Raw genomic sequence first — 24,523 nt, 5'->3', positions numbered from 1 at the left:
TGCTTAGATTTGCCTAACACTCCACTCAAATATCAAAGTTCAACCAGTTTTTTTTTAATTTGGTAAAGTACAATAACTCTGTGAGAATTAAGGATATCATTGATATGAAGTTTATTAAATATTTATATGCATTTATTTATTTCTGTCCTGACTTTCTTCTATCATGGAACTCAAAACGACGGCGTGAGGCTGTCCAGGACATTTCCTATCTAGACACCGAGCATACCGAGACCTGCTTAGCTTCAGCAAGAGGGCTCTATTGCGCACCTTTCAGACCATGACTCTTAGCCCACAGTTTTTTCAGGGCACACAGACCAAAGCTGTATGTATGCATTTTCTCAGTAAGCCCTCGTAACAAGATAGGTCACTTTTGTTACCTTCATATTTCAAGTGACATTAACAATCATCAAGAATAAATTCGTAAGGATGCCTGGTCTTCCTATTTGTATATCCCAGAACTATCATTTCCCAGAATTCTTTGAATAGCAGCAATGGCAGTTCAAGTTCTGGATCATTACAGATCTACGCAGAATTGGAACTACTGGAAGAATATCAACTGAAGCGTGGGCATGTGGAGATGATGTAGAGATTCCTGTCTATGGTCTCTTTGTTTCTGATGGGTAGAATTAACTAAGACCTATCCACCAACATTTTATGTGGAACTCAGATGTTGATACGCAGCTACACTCACAAAGATGAATCTCAGAAAGCAGAATGACTCGTATTCCTTCACCACTCTCAAAGAAAACCAGGACACCTTTTCAGGTACTGTATCTCTTTGGTCAGAATTATAGGTCTCCATATAATTGTAATCTGAGTAAAATGTAATGAAGAAATACACTTCTTACTGCACCGAGTCAATAATTTTCAAAGAAATTAAGACTTGCAGCCAGGAAATGGAATGAGAGAAGAAATCAAAAGAAAAGCAAGCTTTTCTTATTCAATAAATGATGCCCAGAAACCTTTCTATAAAAAGTAGTAAAGGTCAGATTCCTAGACTGCTGCATTCCACCTGAAGCACACTCAAAAGATATGCACAATACATACAGAGCTGCTGCTCAGAGTTACCTTTTCCTGTTTAAGAACGACAACATGGAAAAGTAACTTTTTTTAGACTACAACTTTCAGCATCCCAAACAGTATGGCTGCTGTCTGGTGCCAGCTGTAGGATTTTAGGCGCCGTCGTACCAAGAGGTATTTTTGCCAGGTAGAGGTAACAGCGTTGACTGATCATTAGTTCAGGAGAGCCACAGAACAGGCCAGGCTGCTCAGCATAGGGTAATGAGGACAACACCACCATGTCCCCGCTAATGAGATTAAGGGACTCCTGGCGGCGATGGAGAAAGACCTTTTTTCTAGGCAACCAGAGGCACAAAGAGCTTCGTGTTAATGAGCCAGAGAGAAGGGATTTGCTGATGGGGACCAAGCCTGCTTTGCCCAAGCTGATCTCTGCCAATCCGACCCACAAGGTCATGCTGCCAGCTTGGTGCAAGTGGGGCATGTGCAGGAACCGACAGAGCAAAAGGAGCTCATCCTGCTTAGATGCAAGAGAGAGGAATAACTGGATTGAGAGACAGCAAGAAAGAAGGGCATATAATCACAGGAGAGGAAATATGTAACCAAAATATGCATGCCAAGAGAACATGCTCCTCTTATATATACTAGCTAACATTTGGGTGTTTGGGGACTATAGCTCCCAGAATCCCACTCACACACACACACACACACCCCAGCCAGAGAGGCCATTACTGCTCTGATGCTAACACATGTTCCTGTGTCCTGACTAGTTGTCCACATCTTGAAAGCACAACAAGAACCAGGTATGTGCAAAGCAGGGAAAAGCAATACATGGCCTCTTGGTGGAGCGGAACAAGAAAATGCTTGGCCTTTCTCCCAAATGCATTGCTCTCATGTGAACAGTGGCTTCTCTTTCCACACCTTTATGCCAATGGGAAATGGACAAAACCTAAGGCAAGTCCAACCCTCACCCCACCCCGGATGATTACTGTTAATTGTATCAGTGTCAGTCTAACTGCCATGGATCTCTCTAAGGTCTTATCCAGATGGAACAAAAGGTTCTGACATCCCTGGTCACAGCTCATTATGAAGGAGAGCAGAGCTGACTAGGATCTGAAGCCAAACTGTACTGTAAAAAGTAAAACTGTTTCTCCTCCTGAAATCCTCAGAGAAAATATTTGGAAACCATTCCTTGCTGAAGCTTTGCTTCTAGAGCAGATCTTTTCCCCCATTTTAAAAAGTATTTGCGAACGAAAGTCTTCTGATTGGTATCCTGTGATGTGGAAATAAACTTCCCATTGAAAGAGCCATGCATCAAACTTCATGCCCTGGAACAAATCCCAGAATCATGTTTCTGCCATAGACAATAAATGACTGACTGATTCACCAGGAAAAAGTATTGAACATATCGGCTGAAATGCTGTAGCTTAAGTTGCTAGTAGAAAAGGCCCATTAAATCAATGGAAATCACCAAATCCCCACTGATTTCATAGGAATATTCTACTTGCAACTTGCTAGGCTAAGCAACAGAGTTTCTGCCACTGGACGAAGACTTGCATCATATGAATGGAGGGAAACCAACAGTGCAGAATCCACCATCTGCTTTGCCTGGGCTGGAAAAGCTCTGACTAACCAAGGCTGGTCCTGCAAGTGAGACACCCTGCGCATTCAACAAGTCCATTTGCTTCCCGTCATCTTCCTTACATTACGGGTCTCCCTCAACCCTTGGCCCCATTTTCCATTCTCACTTTGCATCCTTCACAGGCGCTGACACCATAGTGGTAGCCAGACGACTTATCCTGACACACAAAGCAGGGTTTGTAGATTCTCGGAAGTGGGGGTGGTGAAGGAGGGCTCGGCACAATCTCTTCTGAGCTGGTACTCTGTGTTTCAATGGCTGCAGAAAAAAACAGAGAGAAAGAAAGACAGTAAGTCACAGGTGATATCTCAGGGCCAAAAATGTACATGGAAGGGATAGACAAGGCTTTAAATCTGCCTGGAACCGGTGCAAAGATGTTACTCAACTGAGTCATTTTAATAATGCTACTTCTGCCCTTGGCATAAACCTGCGTGTTTATTGCTTAACAGGACATACATCACCTGCTTCGAGTGAACAGTGCTGAATTACTATACATATCCCGGGCAATGGCACATGGGAATGGAGTCAAAAACTGCATGTATTTGAGACCATGTGAAAAATTAGATGAAGGAGATGAATGCTTTCTCCATGAGCTTAAGACTTGAGGTGGCCGTTTCGCATACATTTTTATTTGCTTATATGTCCTTGATAACAAACTTTATTGATTCCTATTGGGATTTTTCTTTTATTTTGTTGTTGTAAAGTGAACATATGGGGGTGGGTGGGTGGGCGGGAGGCCAATATATACACTTCTGATTCATTTATATCCCAAAATCACAAACTCCTATCTTACCTCTCTCTCACCACAGGTTAATACAAAAAAGAACACAACCCTCCAGATCCTCAAAAAGCATGACACGACAATGTTAAAAATCACACAACATTTGTAGTCTATAATTCAAGGCTATTTTATGCACTGAATCTGAGGCTTCCGGCTGAACTTGGAAATGGGGGGAAAGGGGAGGGGCAGGAGAGTTTCCTGCAGAGCTTGGAAAGGCTGCTGATCAAAGGCAAATCCCAAAGGAAATGCCAGATTTGCCTCTTGGGAGTACTACCACTCTGTGGTTTTAATGGCATTATTTGAAAGCAAGCCACCTACATGCATGCACGCATGCACGCACACAGACACAGACACAGACACACAGACACACACACAGAGCACTCTGTCCTAGAGGGGTGCTTTTCAGAAACTTAGATTTGGCCAGGCAGATTTTTGCAAGCAGAGTGCCTTTACGTAAGTCAGAGAACCTGGGTAGGGGGAGAGAAGGGGGGGTTCAATGGGAAATGTTTTTTTAAAAAAGGGGGTTACAGTAGCAGTGATGTAAATAAACCTAAATCTATGATCCTAAAGGCCTGAAAGCTTTGGAAGCCGCCTCCAGCAAGCTCTCCGCAAGGGTGGGATGGCACTGCTGCGAGATGCGATTTGACATTTTCAGGCCAGAGAAATAAAATGTGGGATTGAGCCAGACACGACCAATCCCAAGAGCGTTACATGCTGGCGCTGCAGCAAAACTGAAGTGGAGGGGAAAGCAAGGAAGAGGAAAACGCAGCGCAGCGGCAGCTGACACTACTAGATTCTTGGTTCTGTGGGGGGGAAAGGGTTACTTCTGAATGGCAGATGATAAACCACGAGGGGTGGAAGACAAATTATACTTTCAAATGGCAGAAACACACGCACACACACACACACACACACACACACACACACACACACACACAGCATCACCACCTCCATCATCACCATGGAGAAGTGGCTCTGAGCTTGATTCCTACACCACACTTACTCTGTGGTTACTCCAGGTTAATTATCACCAAGTACTCAGGTGCACTCTTTCATGTATGATCTAATACAATCAGAGGATCAACCATCAAGTATTTATAGCACATACATACTCTATGTAATAGACTAACTTTTGGGGGGGGGACTTATATACCGCCCCATAGTGCTACAAGCACTCTCCGGGCGGTTTACAATTTTAATTATACAGGCTACACATTGCCCCCCCCCAGCAAGCTGGGTACTCATTTTACCGACCTCGGAAGGATGGAAGGCTGAGTCAACCTTGAGCCGGCTACCTGGGAACATGGCTACTTCTTTGAAATCCAATTCATAAAGTATGTCATGTACTCAGAGGGAGAGAACTGGAAGACAGTAAAACTGTGACAAATGTTTAATACTAGCTGGAAACGGGATAGAAGTATGATAGGGTTAAATAACAATGTGCCGTCAAGTCAATTCTGACTTTTGGAAAGCCTTTTAAGGGTTTTCTCGGTAGAGAGTATTCAGAAGTGGTTTCCTACTATTCCTTTCTTCTGGGCTGTTTGCAGCTTGCCCAAGCTCACACAGGCTGGCTCTTTAGGATGTGGACTGGGGAATCAAATTCCCAACCTCTGGTTCCACAAACAGATACCTAAACTATTGAGCTATTCAGCCAGCCCAAAAGGCATTCAAATATGACATTTTCCATAGATGATTTATACTGGGGGAAAAATCTGGATGAGGTTGGCTAAAACAGGATTTGGATAAGAGTCCAGAATGCTGAGCACTATTCTTCTCTACCCTGTCAAAGAATCAAGCAAGATCTTTAAGAAACAGAGCAAATGGGATAGAGATGCAAAATTCTGAAGGAACAGTTTGCCATGTCAGATGCAGAGTGTGTTCCATCCCAGTGAAACAAGACTGCCTGATGAGATTAAATCCACTGAAATCTGTGCTTGCCCCAAATGTGTGGTATAAAAGAACACAAGCATCTAAGCTATGCAGAGTTCTTTGTCAGGTAAACTAAAGAAACACTGAAAGAAAGCTTGGTTGCAGGGAAGACAACCCTTCTAAACAGAGGTGCTGTTCCAGCTGGACTACAGCTCTTTATTTGTCATGTTCTAGATGGATCTGTTACAGAGTTTGGGGTTCTTCCAGACATTCAGGGGGCAACTGTGGGCAAGAATACTTTAGCAGGTTTGTATAAAAAAATGAAAGAAGATGGAAGCCATGCAGTTTCTGTATATTTAATGCACATAAGCAAAAATGCACCATCTGCAGTTGTGCTAGGGAATGTGCATTGTGCCGGTGACATTGACGTCATTGCTTATCATGCATTACTGTTTAACACTGAGACATTAAATCAACTGGGGAGGAGTCGTCCCCCAATTTGGCACTATGAGAACGTGTGTATGTGCATCTCCAAATTATTATCTGGCCACTTGCCTTTGGTCGAAGGGCCACCATATCACAACCACTTTTCTTGCTTTGTTGTTTTTGAGGGGCTTAGTGTGCATATTTGTTCTTCCATTTGTTGTGCATCAAGAGAGATGGAGATGAACAAGTTCCTTTTCAATATGCCTTTCCATAGAGGTGTGTAGATGTGTGTTCTTGGACTACAACTCCCAGAATTTTTACAGGCAGCTGTGCTGAGGGATCCAGGTACTGTAGTTCAAAAATACATATCTACACACTTCTACCCCTCACTATTTCTCCAATCCTTGTGGCCCTGGAAAGATGTGCAAATGCACACCAAACCCCCTCTCAAAAACAAAAACAAAAAAATTTGGGGAACTGAGAAAAAACAAGCAATATGCAATGGAAGCAAATAGCAAAACAGTGCACATTGTAATCAATGATGGGGGAATTACATCATGTGAAATAGCAAGAATGCTCACGTGTAGAGGAAGAACTTGTAGATCCATTGTATGACGGCCCAAGGTCATCCAGTGAGGTTTATGGCTGAGTGTAGCCTTGAACCTGGATCTTCTAGTCTGACATTCCATTCCTTATACTACACTGATTCTAACATCCTACTAGACATGGGCTATTCGGATTCATATCCACGGGGATATGAATACAAATCGTGGCAACAAAGGTGCCATGGAGGCCTATTCCCTCCCCTGAGAACTGGATGTCCACTCACTGTTTGTTGCGTTGCACTCAGTCCCATTGTCATAAGAGCACCAATCACAGAAGGAGCCTGGCTGGCTCTTCTCTTTCTCCCCATGCAGCTGGCCACTTTGGTGTGAAGGTGGGATGGGGAGTTTCCCCACTCAACCGATGAGGGGTCTGATGCACGGGGAGGTGGGAAAGAGGCAAGCAGTCTCCTTCCATGATTGGTGCGATTATGATGAGGGAGACAAGTGCCACGTAGCAAATAGTGAGTGGACCAGCTGGTTCTGGGTGGAGGGAATGGGCCTCTGTGGCAACTGTGGTGCAGCAATTTGTACAGTATTTGTATCCCTAGGGATCTGAATATGAATAGCCCATGTCTAATCCATATATTGTGGCACATCCAGGTTAGGCAACTGCAACAAACTCAATATGGGGCTGCCTCTAAACTATGTTTGTCAACTACTATACCAACTAATGCCAAATTCTGCTGTTCAGGAAGTACTGGGGGGGTAGCCATTACATGTTACATATTACATGCATATGCTTGGTATGGCGTTGAATCTCTCTCAGTTCCCAAGCCCAGTGCAAAGCCGTAATTTTGACCTCCATAGCTGTAAGTGGCTTGGGTCTGAAGCACCTAAAGGATGACTGGCTTCCATATAACACTACCATCCTTTAAGATCTATAGGGGATGTCAGAGTTTCCTATCCTGCCACTTGTAAGGCCAGTTGTAAGGCCAGGGTGATTGGTACAAAGAAAGGAAGCTTTCTCCTAAGGGAACTCCTTCCCTTAGATTCTAAGGCTTAGAAGATGTTCTGAGCACCTCTTCACCTCTTCCAAAGGATAGCAATCTCTTTCCTGTCTGGATTGTTGTGCCAGCTGAATTTATTGCTCATTATTGTACTTCTGGTCTTGTTTAAAGGATACCAACAGAACAGTGTGCTCACGTTTTGTTTAATATTTTATTCTTTTATTTCATAATTGGAATTTTACTGTTCTATTCTGTAGTTGACTTCTTGTTGTTTTTTGCATTTTAACTTGTGTGTGCTGCCCAGAAGGGGAGTTTGGGGGCTGAAAAAAGCGTAATGAGAAACATCAACCAAAGCCAACTGCATGCACCTAAATATCCCACTTCCTACTCTTCTACCAGAGAGTGTGTCACGTGGGATCTTTTAAGGACAGAGGTGGAGTTCAGAGGAAAAGACCACTTCAAACTAAATTGCCATTCCAGGCCCCACAAAATCCTACCTCCCCATCCCCATTCGTTTATTGAGATGACTGAGTCAAAAGTTTTGGTTCCCATGACTTCTGGATTCAGACTCAGCTTTGGTGACATACACAAGCCGGTGTAAGGAGTCAGTTTTACTAGCTTCGGAAAGTGGGGCGAGGCAAGCGTTTGAGCAGAGAAAGCTGTGAGCCCGAGGTTTGGGGTTTCACACAACTGTTTTCAAAAGGATTCTATCGCCTTGCATATTTTTCTAAAAAAATCAAGAACAATAAATTGCGATGGGTGTACTGTATTTGTAGACTTGCTTAGACTTGCATGCAGAGCACAGGCAACAACATTTCACAGTCTGCGTACATGTCTGATGCGTTTTCCGCTCCCCCAGGCACGAAAAGGTTAAGGCGCTTGGCTGCACACCCACGGCCCCTTTCCTGTAGGATGTCTGCCGATGTTTTTCTTCAAGCCTCAGTCCGGAGTAAACCAGTTAGACAGGATATTAAAAGGCCTGGCTCCACACAGGGTGAGCAAGGCCTTCAGATGGGAAAGACCTCCAGGCCAGTCCCCCAAGGATGGGTTTGATTAGCAGTCCCTCCTCCAGAAATGAAACACACACACACACACACACACACGCACACACACACACACAAGTTGCAGGGAAAAGAGCCAGGATGTGTCCCGGCAAACAAAAGGACTGGTGCATGCCAGGAGATTAGACATGAAAGGGGTTTCGTTGAGCGGGGCCTCCGCTCCAGGAAGAGGCTCCTCGCAGCTGGGGAATGCACCCTGAGGACTTTGCACCAACTCAAGGCTCACAATGTCCCCACCCTGACAGCAGAAAACACAAGGCAATCCCTAGGCTCGCTTCCCTTCCCCCCCCCCCAAGCTATACACACTTACGCACACTGGCGTGGCCCAAAGCCAACCATAGGAGAGACAAAAAAAGGCGTACACAGCGACGGAGTAGAAAAGCAGACAGCCCAGCAAATGGAGTCTGGGATTCCATTCCTAGGGGTGTGAAGGGCAGAGAGGCCTGGCCCGGACTTAAGCCAGTACTTAATTATCAAAGGAAGAAAGGATTCTGGAGGCTAATTGGGAAGCACCTTGCTCAAAATCCAAATAGGCACTAAGAACTCCGTGTGGTTAAACCACAAAGGAGGCAAGGTACTCTGCAGATACTCCAATGCACTCTCGCTTGTTATTTGAGATGTTCTGTCGGTAAGCTGTGGAACTGAAAATAGGTCTTGGGACTCAAGTCTTTGCACATGGAGAGCCACGATTACAGCAGTGTATGCAATCTGGGCTCTGGGCTGTTTTCCAAATTTGGGAAGAGTCTTTTAGGTCACAGCAGTGAGCAAAACAAAAAAGCGAGGCTAGAATCCCATATAGAAACTAAGGGCGGGGAGAAAGAGGGCACACGTTGTGCCTTTAGCAGAATAAAAAAGGTGGCTTTCCTCCTCCTCCTGGACTGTGGGAGTTCACATGCACCGTGCATGTGCTGCATATTAGAATGCTCCTTCCTTGCTCACAGAAAAGTAGCAGATCAGGGAATAGGACAAGCCAAAAGCATACTTGCTCGTCTGAGCAAGCTTTTTCATTTGCTTTTGCTCAGGGAGGAATGCATTCAAACATTTTATCTCCTTTTCCTCAGCCTGCAGTGGTGCAGTCCAGGAAAATATTTACCCCTGAATATTAGTAAATACATAGACTCGCTTTCTCTGACTCTTGCACAAGGGTATTCACTGTCCCCTTGTGGATGTGGAAGCCCAGTGGCTTTCAACAATGCAATCTCCAGTGCATTGCAACTGCCAACTAGAGATCACGCAGCGCCTACATTCTGTGTCCCCTAACAGGATTTTATTCAAAGTGAACATACGTGGAACATTCTAAAGAAGAAACAAAGAGCTTTTTACGACAAGGGCCACTTTTCCCTGGGGTGGTGATGGTAGTTTTTTCTTGGGCTGCATGCCAATGGGGAACTGATGATGGGGCAAAAAGCCAAAAGAGAGAAATTCCTTCTTTCTCTGTTTCTCCCCTCCATTTTTTTTTTTAAAAAAACCTTGCCACCTGCATGAAATAAATCAGCAACAGGGCAGCAGGCTCCCCCCCCCCATCCCCATTCTAAAATGGGACAGAAGCAATCTGAAAACACATTCATTGCCTTCTGAGACATTTATTGTCAAGACACCAGATGCCTGCTCATCACACCTTCAAATGTTCCATGTGCCTCCAAAAAGGAGTTTGGAAACATTAATATATAGATTTTTGGACTACAGCCTTCAGAAACTCTTGAGCCAGCATAGCCATTGACCACAGTAGCTCAGCAATTCTGGAAGCTGTCACGAAAATACCATGTGCAAGTTCTTGTCTCCCAGCATTCTGTGCTTTTTCATTAAAATAGGTGTGGTGATTTCATACCTTCCAGCACTCTGGACTGCCCGGAGACTTCTCTCTCACATACCCTCTAAATTGCCTAGGAAAGTAGTTCCCAAACTTGGGTAATCCAGGTGTTCTTGGGACTGTAATTCCCAGAAGCCAGCTGTGCTAGCCAGGGGTTCTGGAAGTTGAACACAATATAAATTTAAGCTGTCCTGCGTTTTGTTTATGTCTGCCATTTTCTCATGTGGTCTATACCTCTGGGATCGTCATGTGATCATGGAAAAGCCTTTAGACATTGGTCAGCTTGTTTCTAGAGGGCTTTGTTTTCACCATGTATGTTTTATTATTTTAAAATAAAATTGAAGATCCTACAAGATATCACACTCTTCTGCTGTGGAATACATGATTTTAGGTGTGCATGTGTCTCTGTGTGTAAAAATATGTTTAATGTCAGCACACTTCTGAATAGTGCTCTGAAAAGTGACTTTTTTTTAGCCTACATTTCCCAGAATCCACCAACGTATTCATTAGGATTTTGGGAGCTGTAGCCTGAAAATCTATCTTTCCCAAGCTCTTCTTTTTGGATTACTGGACAGTCTTAAACCCCACAGTTCCCTGTGGAATATCGAGTGGCTTCTCTGTCTATGCAGACCTGTGTCTACCAAAAGACGCCATCACCTGCTATAAAGTGGTGATGCCTTTCGGTATTCTGCAGAAACATCACTAAAAGATCTTTCACCCCTTCAGTTGCAGACTGTGTGGCAACCAAACTTCTGGGACCTTGTTTGTAAGAAATGGGGCACAGTTGTCTTAAAAGAAAAAGCCACCCCAGCACCTTACGAGCCAGCCTAGGCATCAGAACAGGGAGTTTACAGTTCACAATGGATTGTTCCCAGCACCCCCGCCGCCGCCTGGGGCAAAGACAAAAAGGAAAGCCAGTAGCTAGAACAACGAACGACTGTTCCCCTTGCCAACAGGACGGCTGTCGGGTCGCCCAATTATGCCCACAGAGGCGCAAATTAACTGCACTCCGACTCTCCGACATGCCCTCCCTGGGCCAAAGCCCAGAGTGCCCACCTCCCACCCAAAGGCAGCAAACAGAGGTTGTATTCTTCCATGGAAATTGCAGGTGGGGGCGAGGCAGGGGGGAGGTCAGTGTTTCTGGACTCTCTGTCTAAAGACTGGGAAGGAAAGGGAGACATTGTTCCCTCCCTCACGCTAACCTCTCCCTTAACCAGCAGAATTTAGAAGGGGAGGAGGGAAGGCTTCCAAGGAAAGTTTTCACCATCGTCCTCCCCCCGCCCCACCCAAACGGACAAAAGGAAAGTGTTGCCAACACATGCACACGCACAGCGCACTGGGAATAGCAGAATAATTCTTCTCGCCGATATTGCTCATCTTGAATCTAGAGCTCAACAGAGATGAATGAAAAAGAAGACCTCTTGGCATGAAGAAAATACCGTTCTTTAATTACTGATCTCATATATTTAGAATTAAACAAATTCTTTCCAGACATTTTTTTTTTCCAAAACAGAAGAGCCCAGTAAATGTAACACAGCCTACACCTCCCGTGACATCTTTCTAGAAACACAGTCTGGAAAACATTTCAATATATACCCTTATGCTGGGGCTCCTTTTGTCATGTGTCACCAAAGTTGCTTCTGACCTATGATCAACCTATGAATTAATGATTTCCAAAACGTCCTATCATTAATAGCCCTGCTGAGGTCTTGCAAGCTAAAGGTACCCCAGTACTACTGTTAAAACATATGTGTGCCCTCCGTACTATAGCAAATCAGGCTTACTACACGGATAGGACTGAGGCAAAGAATCACAAAGGCCAGTAAGTTGTGTTGAAGAAAATGTCCTTGATAACAAAGGAAGAAAAGGAGAAAAAAGGAATGAAAATACTCTGGAGAATGGGAGGTCTATGAGATCTGTTTTCCATCCAGCAGGGAAATACAGTTGCAGTTCTGAGTATCTCTGCTACATCAAAATTCACATGGGACAACATCTGGGGGTGATGAGTCCACACAGATGGCTCCTAGCATTACCAAAATAGGGTACAGCTACTCCATTCTACCCCTCCTCTACAGATTTTTTTTTCTGTAGCAAGACACAGAAGAACCAAGTGGGGGAAATGTGAAAGAGTGGCCTATAAAACATGACAACATCTGGATGCTCCAAAACATTCAGTGAATGAGGCAGGGGGACACTGAAACGTGAAGTAGAAGCAACATCTTCCAGATGTTGGGTGGATAAAATCTGGATACTGTTGGACTGCAAGTGACAGCATTCCTCAAACTGGCTACAGAGATTAGGGCAGGTGGATGTTGCAGTGCAACAACATATAGCAGAGCCACACATTCCCCAACCTGTTCTAGGATTTGTACTTGCTGCCTTCGGGCCTTTCCAGAAACAAAGCATTAGCTAAAAAGTCCCCTTAACTGAAACAGCTTCTTCCATATCTACCCTGAACAGAAGCAAGGGTAAGGCCTTGCTAAACAGAGAACATATAGAAGGAGAAACCAGAACAGCATGGAGACCATACAAGAAGAATAGAATCAGGACTCCAACCATCACATCGTCTTCTTGTAACAATGAATGATCTCGGTTAATTATGCATTGGACTTTCTTTTAGCAGTCCCTGATCATAACACCAAACAATTCCTTTGGATGACCTCCCAGTTTCTACGAGAAAAAGGGAAATAAATATTTTCCCAACCACATCTCATGCATAAACAACATGCTGCAAGTATGGTGTGTGTGTGTGTGTGTGTGTGTGATTTGTTCTGATGGAGTCACCACTTGCAAAGCTGCCAGGTCTTCGCTGCGCAAGAAGGAAGGTGGAGGTAATCAGTGAGAAGCTGCCTGGGGGCCAGGAGGAAGGGAAGGGAGGCATTAAAAAGAGCACTTGACAAAAGAGGCAGGCTGCAAACTGCACAAAGGAAGCCATTGTGGGGCCAGCAAAGGCCAGGGTGCACTCGACAATGGACAAGCTGGAGAGGGTCACACTGGAGGAGTCAAGGGGAGTGCAGGAGGGAGGATTCAAGTTGGGTCTATTATCTCCCACAGCTAGAAATGCTCAATAACGCAGGGGCTGCTTAGTCCCATCCATCCTCTCCATACACAATACTGGAACCAGATACACACAAGTTTTTGTAGCCCAGCAGAACATAACAGATGCATTGTGATCTACTCCACCATGTACACATGCACATAAATGCAAATCCAGGCAGAAGGACATCAAGAAAACCCACTCACACAAGAAAGATTTGTGCAAAACGTTGCATTTTGCTTTCACATCTTGTACAAGAGAGGGATTATGATGGATTTTTAATATATTGAAAAGAATCCCCCCTGAAACAATACTAGCCTTGGAATCCAACGTACGTGCAGCACCTGTACCTGGACAGAGATCTGGAGGGCCCAGATAGCAGTTTTCCTCCTTCACTCACAAAACACAGATGGACTTTGTCAAAACTCAGAAGTGTTACACCACCAGCCATGGTGGCACAGGAGTTCTGGGAGCTAAATAAAGTAAAGATTCCAAGTGTTACGCCTTGGAAGCAAGCACTGTCTGGAAGCACACATACAAGTCTTCCATTCCCAGGTATGCTGATTTGGTAAGTCCATGAGCACACATCAAGGAGAGAAAAACAGGACTCTTGTGTACCTGGAGGGAATTCTTCCATGCATGGAGGCTGTAGTATATGGCATCAAAGCCTGGTGTATTTATTTATGAAGCCTTTGAGCAAACACATCTCCTGTGTATCTCCCATTTGTTTCAAAGACACTTGCACAAAAGAACCTAAGCAATTAAAACATTTTTAGGCCCTCCTCTAAACAGCAATTGCTCAAGGCAGCTTTTTTTAAAGAGCGTGTACTATAAAGTCAATATTCCTCTTTAAAACACCACAGAAAATCTAATAGCAGCGTTCCAATGTATAAGAGACAAAGGAAACAGCTCTGTTCCAAGTCTAATAATTTGGTTGTCTATCCCTGTTTCATCTGTTCTGAAGGACAGTGAGTGTCCAAGTACTTCCCCCGTCCTGCTCCTCAGAGATGGTGAGTCTGAAACCCAATGCACCTGGCATGTTCTGCATTTCAGTGCTTTACTGCATATAAAGAGCCATGACCCTTTTCATACGATAAAGGTAAAGGTTCCCCTTGACAATTTTTGTCCAGTTGTGTTCGACTCTAGGGGGCAGTGCTCATCCCCGTTTCCAAGCCATAGAGCCAGCGTTTTTGTCCGAAGACAATCTTCCATGGTCATATGGCCAGTGCCACTTAGACACGGAACGCTGTTACCTTCCCACCAAAGTGGTCCCTATTTATCTACTTGCATTTGCATGCTTTCGAACCGCTAGGTTGGCGGGAGCTGGGACAAGCGACGGGCGCTCACTCCGTCGCGTGGATTCGATCTTACGACTGCTTGGTCTTCTGACCCTGCAGCACAGGCTTCTGCGGTTTAGCCCACAGTGCCACCACGTCCCACGACCCTTTCATAAAAGGCCATTAAAACCTTTTCTGAACAAAATAACAACAGAGCCCTGTGCTGTTTTAAAAATCAACACAATTTTTTCTGATATTGAAGGGTTGCCTATGGCAGATGGTGCACACTGGCCTTCTGCCTCTCCAGAAGGTGAACCCCAACCAATGGAGTCACTACTCCCAGTTTTCACTGAGATTCCTCACTACTCCGTTCATCAAAACAACAGGGTGGTGATGGTAGTGGAGGAGCAAGCTACTCCTCCCCATCCGTCTTACAATGCTGTCTAAGGTAATGCCTGAATAGGGCTAAAGACTTTGAATGAAAAAGTAGCTGCCTGTAATCTTAAAAGACATGTAACAAATACAAGCTTGGGCAAGAACATGAGCAGAAAACTCTTTCACTACCTGCACATTCATACTGAGCATTCAAAAACATGCAGCCATTCTTTGTACCTGTGACGTATGCCTTTCCAACACAGAAAAATGTACTGTTACACAGGTACACGCACCACTACAAAACAATCTAGCCAGTAAGCATATGCACACAGAGATACATACAGCTCACGAAACATAGTCAGGAGGTACAGATATATCAAAATAACGCACTGCAAAATAGAAATGATACACAAACACACACACCATCACAGAAAAATGAAACTGAATAAACCTGGGATGGGAATTACCATCTATCAGTTTATATAACTACCATCCAAGAGTGGGGAGCCTTAAGCCCTGGGGACAAATCTGGCTCCTTGGGCTTCCCTATATGGCTGTCCCTTCTTTTCTCTGACATCACCGTCTGGTGGGCTGACATTTTTTTAATGTGGGTTTACATCTCTTAGTTGGCTTTCTCCACCTCCTAAACAGCTCATGTACCTCTCCTAAGGCTTCCTTGTGGGCAGTAAGAGCTTTGAACTAAAATGTGTTATTATTTTTGGCCCCACATTTTGGCCCTTGGCTGCACCCACCACTGGAAGGGAAGCCCCTGAGAATTTTTTTGAACTGAAAGAGATTTCCCATCTTTCAATTTTTAGATTATTCTGAAGTCAAGTTTACTGAGCTTGGTGGATCTTACTTCGAATGAAATGTGCTCAGGGCTACAACCTTAGACCCAAATTGGCATGCATACAGAAGAACAATGAATTCTGCCAAGAACATGACTAGCAATATGCTTGAAATATGTATCATGGGTTTAATTAATGTGCCCAATATATGTAAAGACATATATATTCACAGACAACAAACCCTCATACCCTCGATCATCCCTTCTTCAGCTGGTATTCTTGTCAAATGTTTTTGACATTAAACTTCCATAATGCCACACCACTGGCCATGTTAGCTAAGTTGATGGAAGTTGTAGTCTTAAATATCTCCACAATACTAGACGGGGGAGGCTGCTCTGCACGCACACACATGTACAGCTGATGCGTAAGCATGCAAAACTAACAATGCAAACTTTAAAAAACCATAAAGACATCCATGTACACACAGAGGCAAACTGACAAAGTAATGATCCTTTACACACAAGCATAAGATATTCCAGAAGAACAATAATACTAGTCTGTTGTAGGAAAAATAGCAGAGACTTTTGGAGACATCTTAACAAATATATTGTGGCACATGCTTTCCTAGAATAGATTCACATTTATAGGCATACAGAGTGCAGGAATGTAATCTACAGAAAACTATTCTACTCTTCCAAAAATGCACATCTCAAGCCATAAGAGACCTGTCCTTCCCACTCTAAACTTCCCTCTGCCACCCCCACCCAGCTGCTTTTGCACCTCTCTAAATCTCCACACATCAGCTTTGTCCAGTTATGGAGGAAACATCTAATAAAGAGACTCCTATAAAAGACAAATCAAGAAGGTATCAGCTGCATAGATGGATTATGCAAATAACACACTTCACAGAGTCATCTATTCTTAGCTCCTCCCTCTAAAGAAAAAAAAATCTATCACCACACTCACATTAGACACCAAGACCTCCAGGACAAAAGCCCCACAAGATTAAACCTGACTCATTTCAATTGCTCATTGTGCAGTAAACAGAGCTGAAATAAAAAAGCTGCCACAGAACAAAGAACTTATAACAACAGAATGATGAGCTGCATGCCTTCCAGGCAAAATATTCAACCTGATGGGGTGGCGGTGGGATAATCCTCCTATTTAATAATAAAGTCAATTCACAGGGGCTGTGGGGCACCTGGTGAGCAGCAAACCTATACAGAAGCTATCTATCCTGCAAGAAAGCTGAACTTTAACAATGGCCCCATGGTTTGCTATCAAGGGATGGGGTAGAGCAGTAAGACAATTGCAGGCCTGAAGTTTCTGGTAGTTGAGGATAAAGAAAGGTCTCAGTTTAGCAGAAGATATGCCTTCCATACAGACGGTTCCAGATTCAATGTTCAGTTTCTCCAAGTAGGGGTGAAAAAGGAAGACACCAATCTGAAAATCTAGAGAGTCACTGTGAGTTTGTTTACAGAAGGAGTGGGCAGAGCGCAACCCTCCAGATTTTGCTAGATGGCAACTTTCATCAGGTCTAACACCCAGAGGAGGAATACTGAGAAATGCAGTCCAACATCATCCAAAGGACCACATTTTGCCCACCCCAGTGCAGAGAGAGAATAATAACTGAGAGACCAATGGACTGAACTGGTATCAGGAAGCTGCCTCTCTTTAACATGGTGCTTATTACCCCACGATCCCCCCCCCCAGAGGTGATGAACTATTTAGAGGCTTGATATACTTTTTTAAAGAAGAGATAGCTGTGGTAGTCTGTGCAAGCATATGAGGCAAAAAGAGACAAAAAGGTTGTGGGCACCTTAAAGACTATTATATTAGGTATTATATTTTAATGAAAGCATTCATGGAATTTTGCCCAATTCTTCCACAAAGGATCCCAAGAGCCCTCAAATATGGCTTTGCCTCTGTGTTTTTAGAGCACACCTTTGTTTGACAAAGAGAGTCAACAAAGTCAACAAAGAGATTCCCTTCCCCCCCCCTCTAGCTAACACAGGAACAGAATTTTAGGGGAGGGGTGAGGACCTCTTTTCTTTCTTTCTTTCTTTCTTTCAAAGGGGCAACAATGTGTTTGTGCAGGTGGAATCTCTTGTCTTTATAGAGTACTGTACTGTATATATTTTGGTCTTTAGGACCATTTTCTCAACACTCTTAACCTGATCAAGGCACTTCTCTTCCTCAAAAGCATAAGCATGTGTCATGTTGCCAGTGCTTAGGTGGTGTGTTTGCACACATTTCAACACTTGTCAGAGGAAAACAGGGGCACCAAGAGTTCATGGTACAATCACAGCTGGAATAAAAGGGCTGGGTGTTTCCAGACAGCTTTGCCATTCTAAAATAATTCTAAAATTTCTTTGGAAAAGTGGTGTAAATCAGAGCAGCTAGCCTTTCCATCCAGTTTTCCTCCAGCTGCATAGAGCAACAGGAATCATCATCCCCAGCTTCCATGGCCAATAACTGCTGTAGTTTGGGACGATGAATAGCAATGTTTTTAATAGGCTTTTATGTTCCACTGGACATATGTGGTGCTGGAGGCGCCTCTCGAGAGACCCCTGGACTGCAAAGAGAACAAGCCTATCCATTCTGCAGGAAATCAACCCTGAGTGCTCACTGGAAGGACAGATTCTGAAGCTGAGGCTCCAGTACTTTGGCCATCTCATGAGAAGAGAAGACTCCCTGGAAAAGACCCTGATGTTGGGAAAATGTGAGTGCAAGAGGAGAAGGGGAGGACAGAGGATGAGATGGTTGGACAGTGTCATCGAAGCAACCAATATGAATTTGACCCAACTCCTGGAGGCAGTGGAAGACAGGAGGGCCTGGCGTGCTCTGGTCCATGAGGTCGCAAAGAGTCGGACATGACTAAACGACTAAATAACAACATGTTCCACTGCCCATTCAGACACTGAGGTACTATGACTAGTGATGTGAAAACTTGTAAGTTTCAATGTCAGTGGGTTTCTCAGAATCCTGTTGGCATTCTTCTCCCATCTCAGTTCTACATCAGGTTGTAAATTGTTTTTCATTCCTTCATGAAAGTCATATGTATATTGGCACAGTTTTTTCTGAAACTGCACCTTTTTTTCTGATTTTTTTCTTCATATATTCCTTGCCTCTCCATTTTCTCCACTGATCTTGTATACAGCCTTCCAGTTTTTGGCCACACACATTTTTCCAGTGTACAAATGGACCTGGCAAGTTTTTCTTCACCGAAAGATGGAAACTTATGGATTTCCAAAGAAAGAAGGACTTTGTAAACAAACAAACAAACAAACACCTCCTATCTGACTCTCCTTGCAAATGTCCACCACATTTAGCCCTATGAAAGAGAAAGCTTCTGAGAAGGGAAGATTTTGGGAGTAGGGCATGCCTTCAAGAGTCAACAAAACCAGGAAGAGTTGAGTGCCACCCTCTCCCATTCACTTAATTCTTCCCCTGTAAAACAGTGTCTGCAGAGATGACATCTAGTGATGCCCTTAATAAAAAGAGCAGAAACAAAAAAGGTAGCACAGTACAGTACATGCTTTGCAAAACCCAGGCTCCCACTGTTAATGCAGCACAACTCCAGCTAAGGTAGAAGAAGGAGACCTCTCATAACACAAAATGGGAATTTTTATAACTATCTTACAAAGATCTGGCAGAGTTCTTTGATTAGAACCTCCAGACAATGTCTCAATACCCTTTCCTAGCAATAATTAGGAATGTAAGCCTTCTCCTCACCCCGAGGGTTCTGTTTCAAGACTCACTGCTGGTGAATGTGTGTGAACAGGTATGTTGTGCAGATATGTATGGATGGATCCTTTAGGAGAAAGGCATATATTTTAAATACATTGTAAAAATGGAAGTGTTTGTGTATGCATCTATAATCATCATCTTAGAACTGCAGAGCTGGAAAGGACCCTATGGATCATCAAGTCCAACCCCTGTCAAGCAGGCACAGTGAGGAATCAAAGCTGCATGAGTGAAAAAAGTATGTGGAGTTTTTAGTTAAAAGCCCACTTTCATTTTGAACTCACTCATTTTGCTTTGGCCCTGGCGAACCCTGGCATACAACCCCTAGGAGGTTACCCTTGGCAGAACGAAAGGCCTTCAGGCTGGAATGGATTTCCTTCTACAGTTTCTGCTCCAGTTCTCCAGTAAATGGCCTTCGTGGGGCAGCATCCAGTCCTTACGAACATTAGCCACTGACAGCCTTATATTCCACAAAACTGTGTACTGTACAGGTAATCCCTTTTTTAAAAGCTGTTCTATGCTGGTGATCAACACCATCTTGTGGCAGTGAATTTCATAGTTCATCTATGTGCTTTATGAGAAAGTTCACCTACTTGCCTGTCTTAAATCTCTCATCTTTCCCACTTGTAAATGGACGAGAGTGGAAGAAAACACAGCTCATTTACCACAACCAATACCTTAGCATAACTGCTTGCTCATATTGTCTGGGAACACTTTCATCATCTCCCCATTGCACATTTCATTTGGAACCAGGACCAGAGATGATGCTTGCATGGTGGAGGGCAGGCAGCAGAGATTTTCAATGCACAGCAAAGCAAACCATGTAGCACTCCCTTTGAACATCCTCCCTTCTCCCCCAGCCTGTACACTGAATAAATCACAGCTCCCATTTGAGCAAGTGGATCCATTAAAGTGACAGAGAGAGAGGTGTCAATAATTTATCGCCTCTTTTATATAATTTAAGAACTTCCTCAGCAGAGAGCAAGCACCGGCAAAGTACAGACTTGACAAGATTTTGATGCGTGGTGGCGTGTCGCTGGAGGTGAAGGTAGGGGTGGGCTGAGACAAAAAAAAAGATATACATTTTGTTTGCATATTTGCCAAAGAGGCTTACCGGCAAAAGAGGGATGTGGGAACATACACGCTGTTACCAAACACAGGGGAGCAAAGTGATTTTATACAAAATTAACAGCATGTCCTTCATTTGCAAGCCCAGCACTATGCAATGTTGAACTGAGACCAGAATGGAGAAGTGTCATTATCATAAAGGCTTTGGGTCGGAAACTGCAGGTTAACAGAAGCCATGCCCAAAGAACAGGGTGGCTTGACCAGCTAAAAGGTTCCCTCTCTGAAAAGTGTTCTGCTTCCAACATAACAGTCAATCAGAAGACTCTAAGAAGGTACAGAGATACAGCCATCCCAGTCAAACAACCACCTTGCATTTGCCCATGAGCATCTGGTACCCAGAAGTGTAATTCTTCCTTCTGGATAATTGGTATCATGTGCTATTGGTGTGTTTCATATATTTTGTGATGGAACCGCACCCCCCAATTCAATTTTAAATCATTATAGCTATTATAATTCTTCCACCTTTATGAATATCTAGGTGTCTGCTTAGTTTAATATCTTCATGAAAGCCCTATTGAAATGTCACCCTGGGAAATTATCCTGGCATGGGCTATAAACTATTAAACCCATCTTTGTAGTCTTAAGTTCCACATTTGTTTGTTTTTAAGGGAGAAAATCAAGAATATTTGGCCACAAAATTGTCTGTATGTGCAGGATACACATGACAATGATTATAAATCAAGAAGCCACAATGTGTATCTCTCTGCGCACACACACACACGCACGCACGCACAAATACACAAACACACCACCCCCCTCTCTCTACCTGGAAGTTCCCTGAGCATTCTTGATCAGACTCATCTCCTTGCTCATTTCTAAACTGGGAATACAAATTAGTATGAATAAATTATTGAATCTGGCTACAGGAAACCTGGATCCAAAATGCATCTATTTGTCTACCTACAGTTGAGGCATTCGCAACAAAACAAGAGTGAAAGAAAAGCTATGGAAAGAGCTCTGTGAGCAAAACTCCTTATGCAATTTTATTCAAAGAGCTGGTTTGAACACAGTGGAATTATGTGGTGGGGGGGTGAGGATCAAGGAGATGTGCTGCAGCACAAGAAGTATCTAATCCTTTTTCCTGGCCTCTGTTCAAATCATCTTCTATGAGTTCCAGAGGCAAACATAAAAGCATATTATGGGTGTCTGCCTGTATTGGTTCTTTCCATGATCTTACCATACAACAGCTACTTAGGCCCTAAAAGAGACCTGTCTAATGTGGAGTGTTATGATCAAAAACACAATAAGGGTTATATTAACATTTCACCATGTAAATATGAAATTCATTTAAATTATTCTTATCATTAGCAGGTCCCCTAAGCTGACACACATATCACATATATACGTATTTCTACATACTCTATGACTATCCTGTCATGTCATTAAGAAAGGTAAGAAGTGCACATGAATTAAAAACAGGGTTCTTCCTCTATCTAGTCCAGTGGTCGCCAACCTTGGGTCCCCAGATGTTCTTGGACTACAACTCCCAGAAATTCTGCCCAGTACAGCTAGTGGGGAAGGCTTCTGGGTTGTTGTAGTCCAAGAACATCTGGGGACCCAAAGTTGGAAAGCACTGGTATAGAGAAACAATGATAATCAGCTATTTTTAGACCACAGCTGCGTTACAAGGACATCTGCAAGCGGGATCTGAAGGCCTTAGGAATGGACCTCAACAGATGGGAAACCTTGACGTCTGAGCGTTCAGCCTGGAGGCAGGCGGTGCATCATGGCCTCTCCCAATTTGAAGAGACACTTGTAGAGCAGACCGAGGCAAAGAGGCAGTCCCAAAACAAGCAAAACCAGGGAGCTGGACAGGGGACAGATTGGATTTGTCTCCAGTGTGGAAGGGATTGTCACTCTCGAATTGGCCTTCTCAGCCACACAAGACACTGTTCCATGACCTCCATACAGAGCACGATACCATAGTCTCTTGAGACTGAAGGATGCCTATGTAAGCTGAGTACAATATGCAAGTTCCGTGTGTGTCTGTCTGCCTGTGGACAGAAAACTAACTGCATTTAGGAAAGTAAGATTCTAGCCCTTATTTGACACAGACTCATTCTGTGACTTTGGTCAAATTACTAAATCTCGTGCTCTTTGAATTTCTGAGTTGGACTTCAGAGGTCACTCAGTCCAACTCCTGCTCAATAAAGAATCTGCACGTAGGATGCAACGACAGTATCCTTGATATATGTCAACTCAGCTTCTCCTTAAATGCCTCTCGCTCAGGGCAGCCCACCACTCCCCAAAGCAGACTGTTCCATCATTCTACGGTTCTTACCATCAGGAGGTATCTCCTAATCCTTCACTGAAAGAGTCTCCACTTCTTGGTACAAGTCCTTGTGTTCTCATACCCCAACAGTGCAACAGAGAAGAGCTCTTTTTTCATTTTCTTCACAATATACCTTCAAGTCTTTCAAGACTACTATCTCCTCTTGGTCTTGTCTTCTCCCTCAACATGCCCACCTTTTCATAACCCTTCCTCACAGACAGTTTCCAGACACACTGCCATTCCTGGTTTCCCTCAGTTTCCCTCTTTCTGCAAAAGGCAACAAAGAGCTGTCTCCCTGCCATGGGCTTACTGTCAAAGAGGAATACTGTCCGCAAGACCACAATGCACTCTGCCAGAATCAATGAAAGCAGTGATGAGCAGGATAGCCTCCCATCCACAAGTTTAGAATGTGGCTCTCCCTTTTCTATTGGATTTAGATCAACAGAGACTCTATTAAGTGTCACTCGTGTGAGTCAGGAGATGAGGCTGAGGAGCCTAACGCTGAGGGAGGCCCAGAAGGAAAAGACAAGAAATCGGGCCTTCTCGGCGATGGCTCCTCGCCTCTGGAACACCTTGCCTCCAGAGATCTGCGTGGCTCCCTCGCTAGGTATCTTTAAAAATCAATTAAAAACATGGATGTTTCGGCAGGCCTTCCCTCAAGTCAATTCCTGATGCTTTCTCCTTTCCTTTTCCCATTGTCTACTCCCATCTAGTGAAATGTATTTTTACTATGTAGAAATTGTTTTTTATATATATATTTCTGTTTGTTTGCTGTAAGCCACCTAGAGTGGTCCTAACCGACCAGATAGGCGGGATATAAATAAAATAAATAATAATAATAATGATATTCCTCTATTCTAGAGCAACTAGATTTAGGCACAAATCATTTGTCCTGAAGACTCTCCACAGCCTCCTCTTTAACTCCCTAGGTTTCTTCTTCTTCTTCTCTGTTCCCGTCCCTCAAGTAGTGGGCGTACAGACAGAAGCCTGGCTGGGAACCAGATGTTAATGTAGCATCTGGAGGAAACCACCCTTCCTTCTGAGGACAAATGACTGCTTTACTCTACAGCCTGGGATCCACAAGGCTTTGCTTTCTTTGAGCCCTTTGCACAGTTAGGCATACCCCCAGGCATCCCTGCAGGAAAGGGTATCCTGCTGGACTGCATATTCCTTCTCCAGTACAACCACCCCCTTAAAAAACACATACACACCTCTTAGCAGCAAGATGCTGTTGAATAAACAAGGATTTTGTCCCGGTGGGGACCTCACATCTCTCAGCTAGGTCAACAGATGTCCATCTGCACAGCAGTCTCTGCATGGTAGGTCTCAATTTGCAATCCCCATGCTTAATCCATACCCAGTGGAGGCCTGGAGCTAGGCCAGAGAGAAGGCAAACAGCTTGCTTACATCCACTGCTTACTTCACTGGTAGTTATTATTTATTAAGCACCTCTAAATTAAGTGCTGTACACAATATAAGAACAAAAAAGACCTGCCCACAGGTTGTAATCTAAATACTCTCTACAGAGAGAGAAGTGGGTGAAGAAGGAGAAAAATACAGAAAGTTGGAAGTAGAGATGGCTTGCAGCAAGAGTGCAGAATCTGTGGCCTCCCAGATGTTGATGGATTCTAACTCTTAACAGGTCCAGCCAATAAACAAGGATGATCTGAGTTCAGCAACATTTGGAGGATCACCAGTTCCCCATCCTGAACCTTCAATTAAAATACATAAAAATATAATATAC

The 24,523-nt window shown here is 43.8% G+C and overlaps 1 protein-coding gene across 6 annotated transcripts in view; it reads right to left on the bottom strand.

Annotated features, from left to right (window-relative positions):
- The window catches only part of RARA (retinoic acid receptor alpha), a 204,393-nt gene that overhangs the window by 14,124 nt on the left and 165,746 nt on the right, over nucleotides 1-24,523 (bottom strand). For all 6 annotated transcript variants that reach the window (XM_073004245.2, XM_020805865.3, XM_020805866.3 and 3 more), the window contains one exon: nucleotides 2,766-2,914. In XM_073004245.2, coding sequence (XP_072860346.1) covers nucleotides 2,766-2,914 — 149 coding nt within the window. The remainder of the gene's footprint in view (nucleotides 1-2,765; nucleotides 2,915-24,523) is intronic.

Source organism: Pogona vitticeps, chromosome 6, assembly GCF_051106095.1.
Source record: "Pogona vitticeps strain Pit_001003342236 chromosome 6, PviZW2.1, whole genome shotgun sequence".
In the NCBI taxonomy this organism is placed as follows: Eukaryota; Metazoa; Chordata; class Lepidosauria; order Squamata; family Agamidae; genus Pogona; species Pogona vitticeps.
The sequence above is the reverse complement of the archived record's forward strand: the minus strand, read 5'-3'. Positions and strand labels throughout refer to the sequence as shown.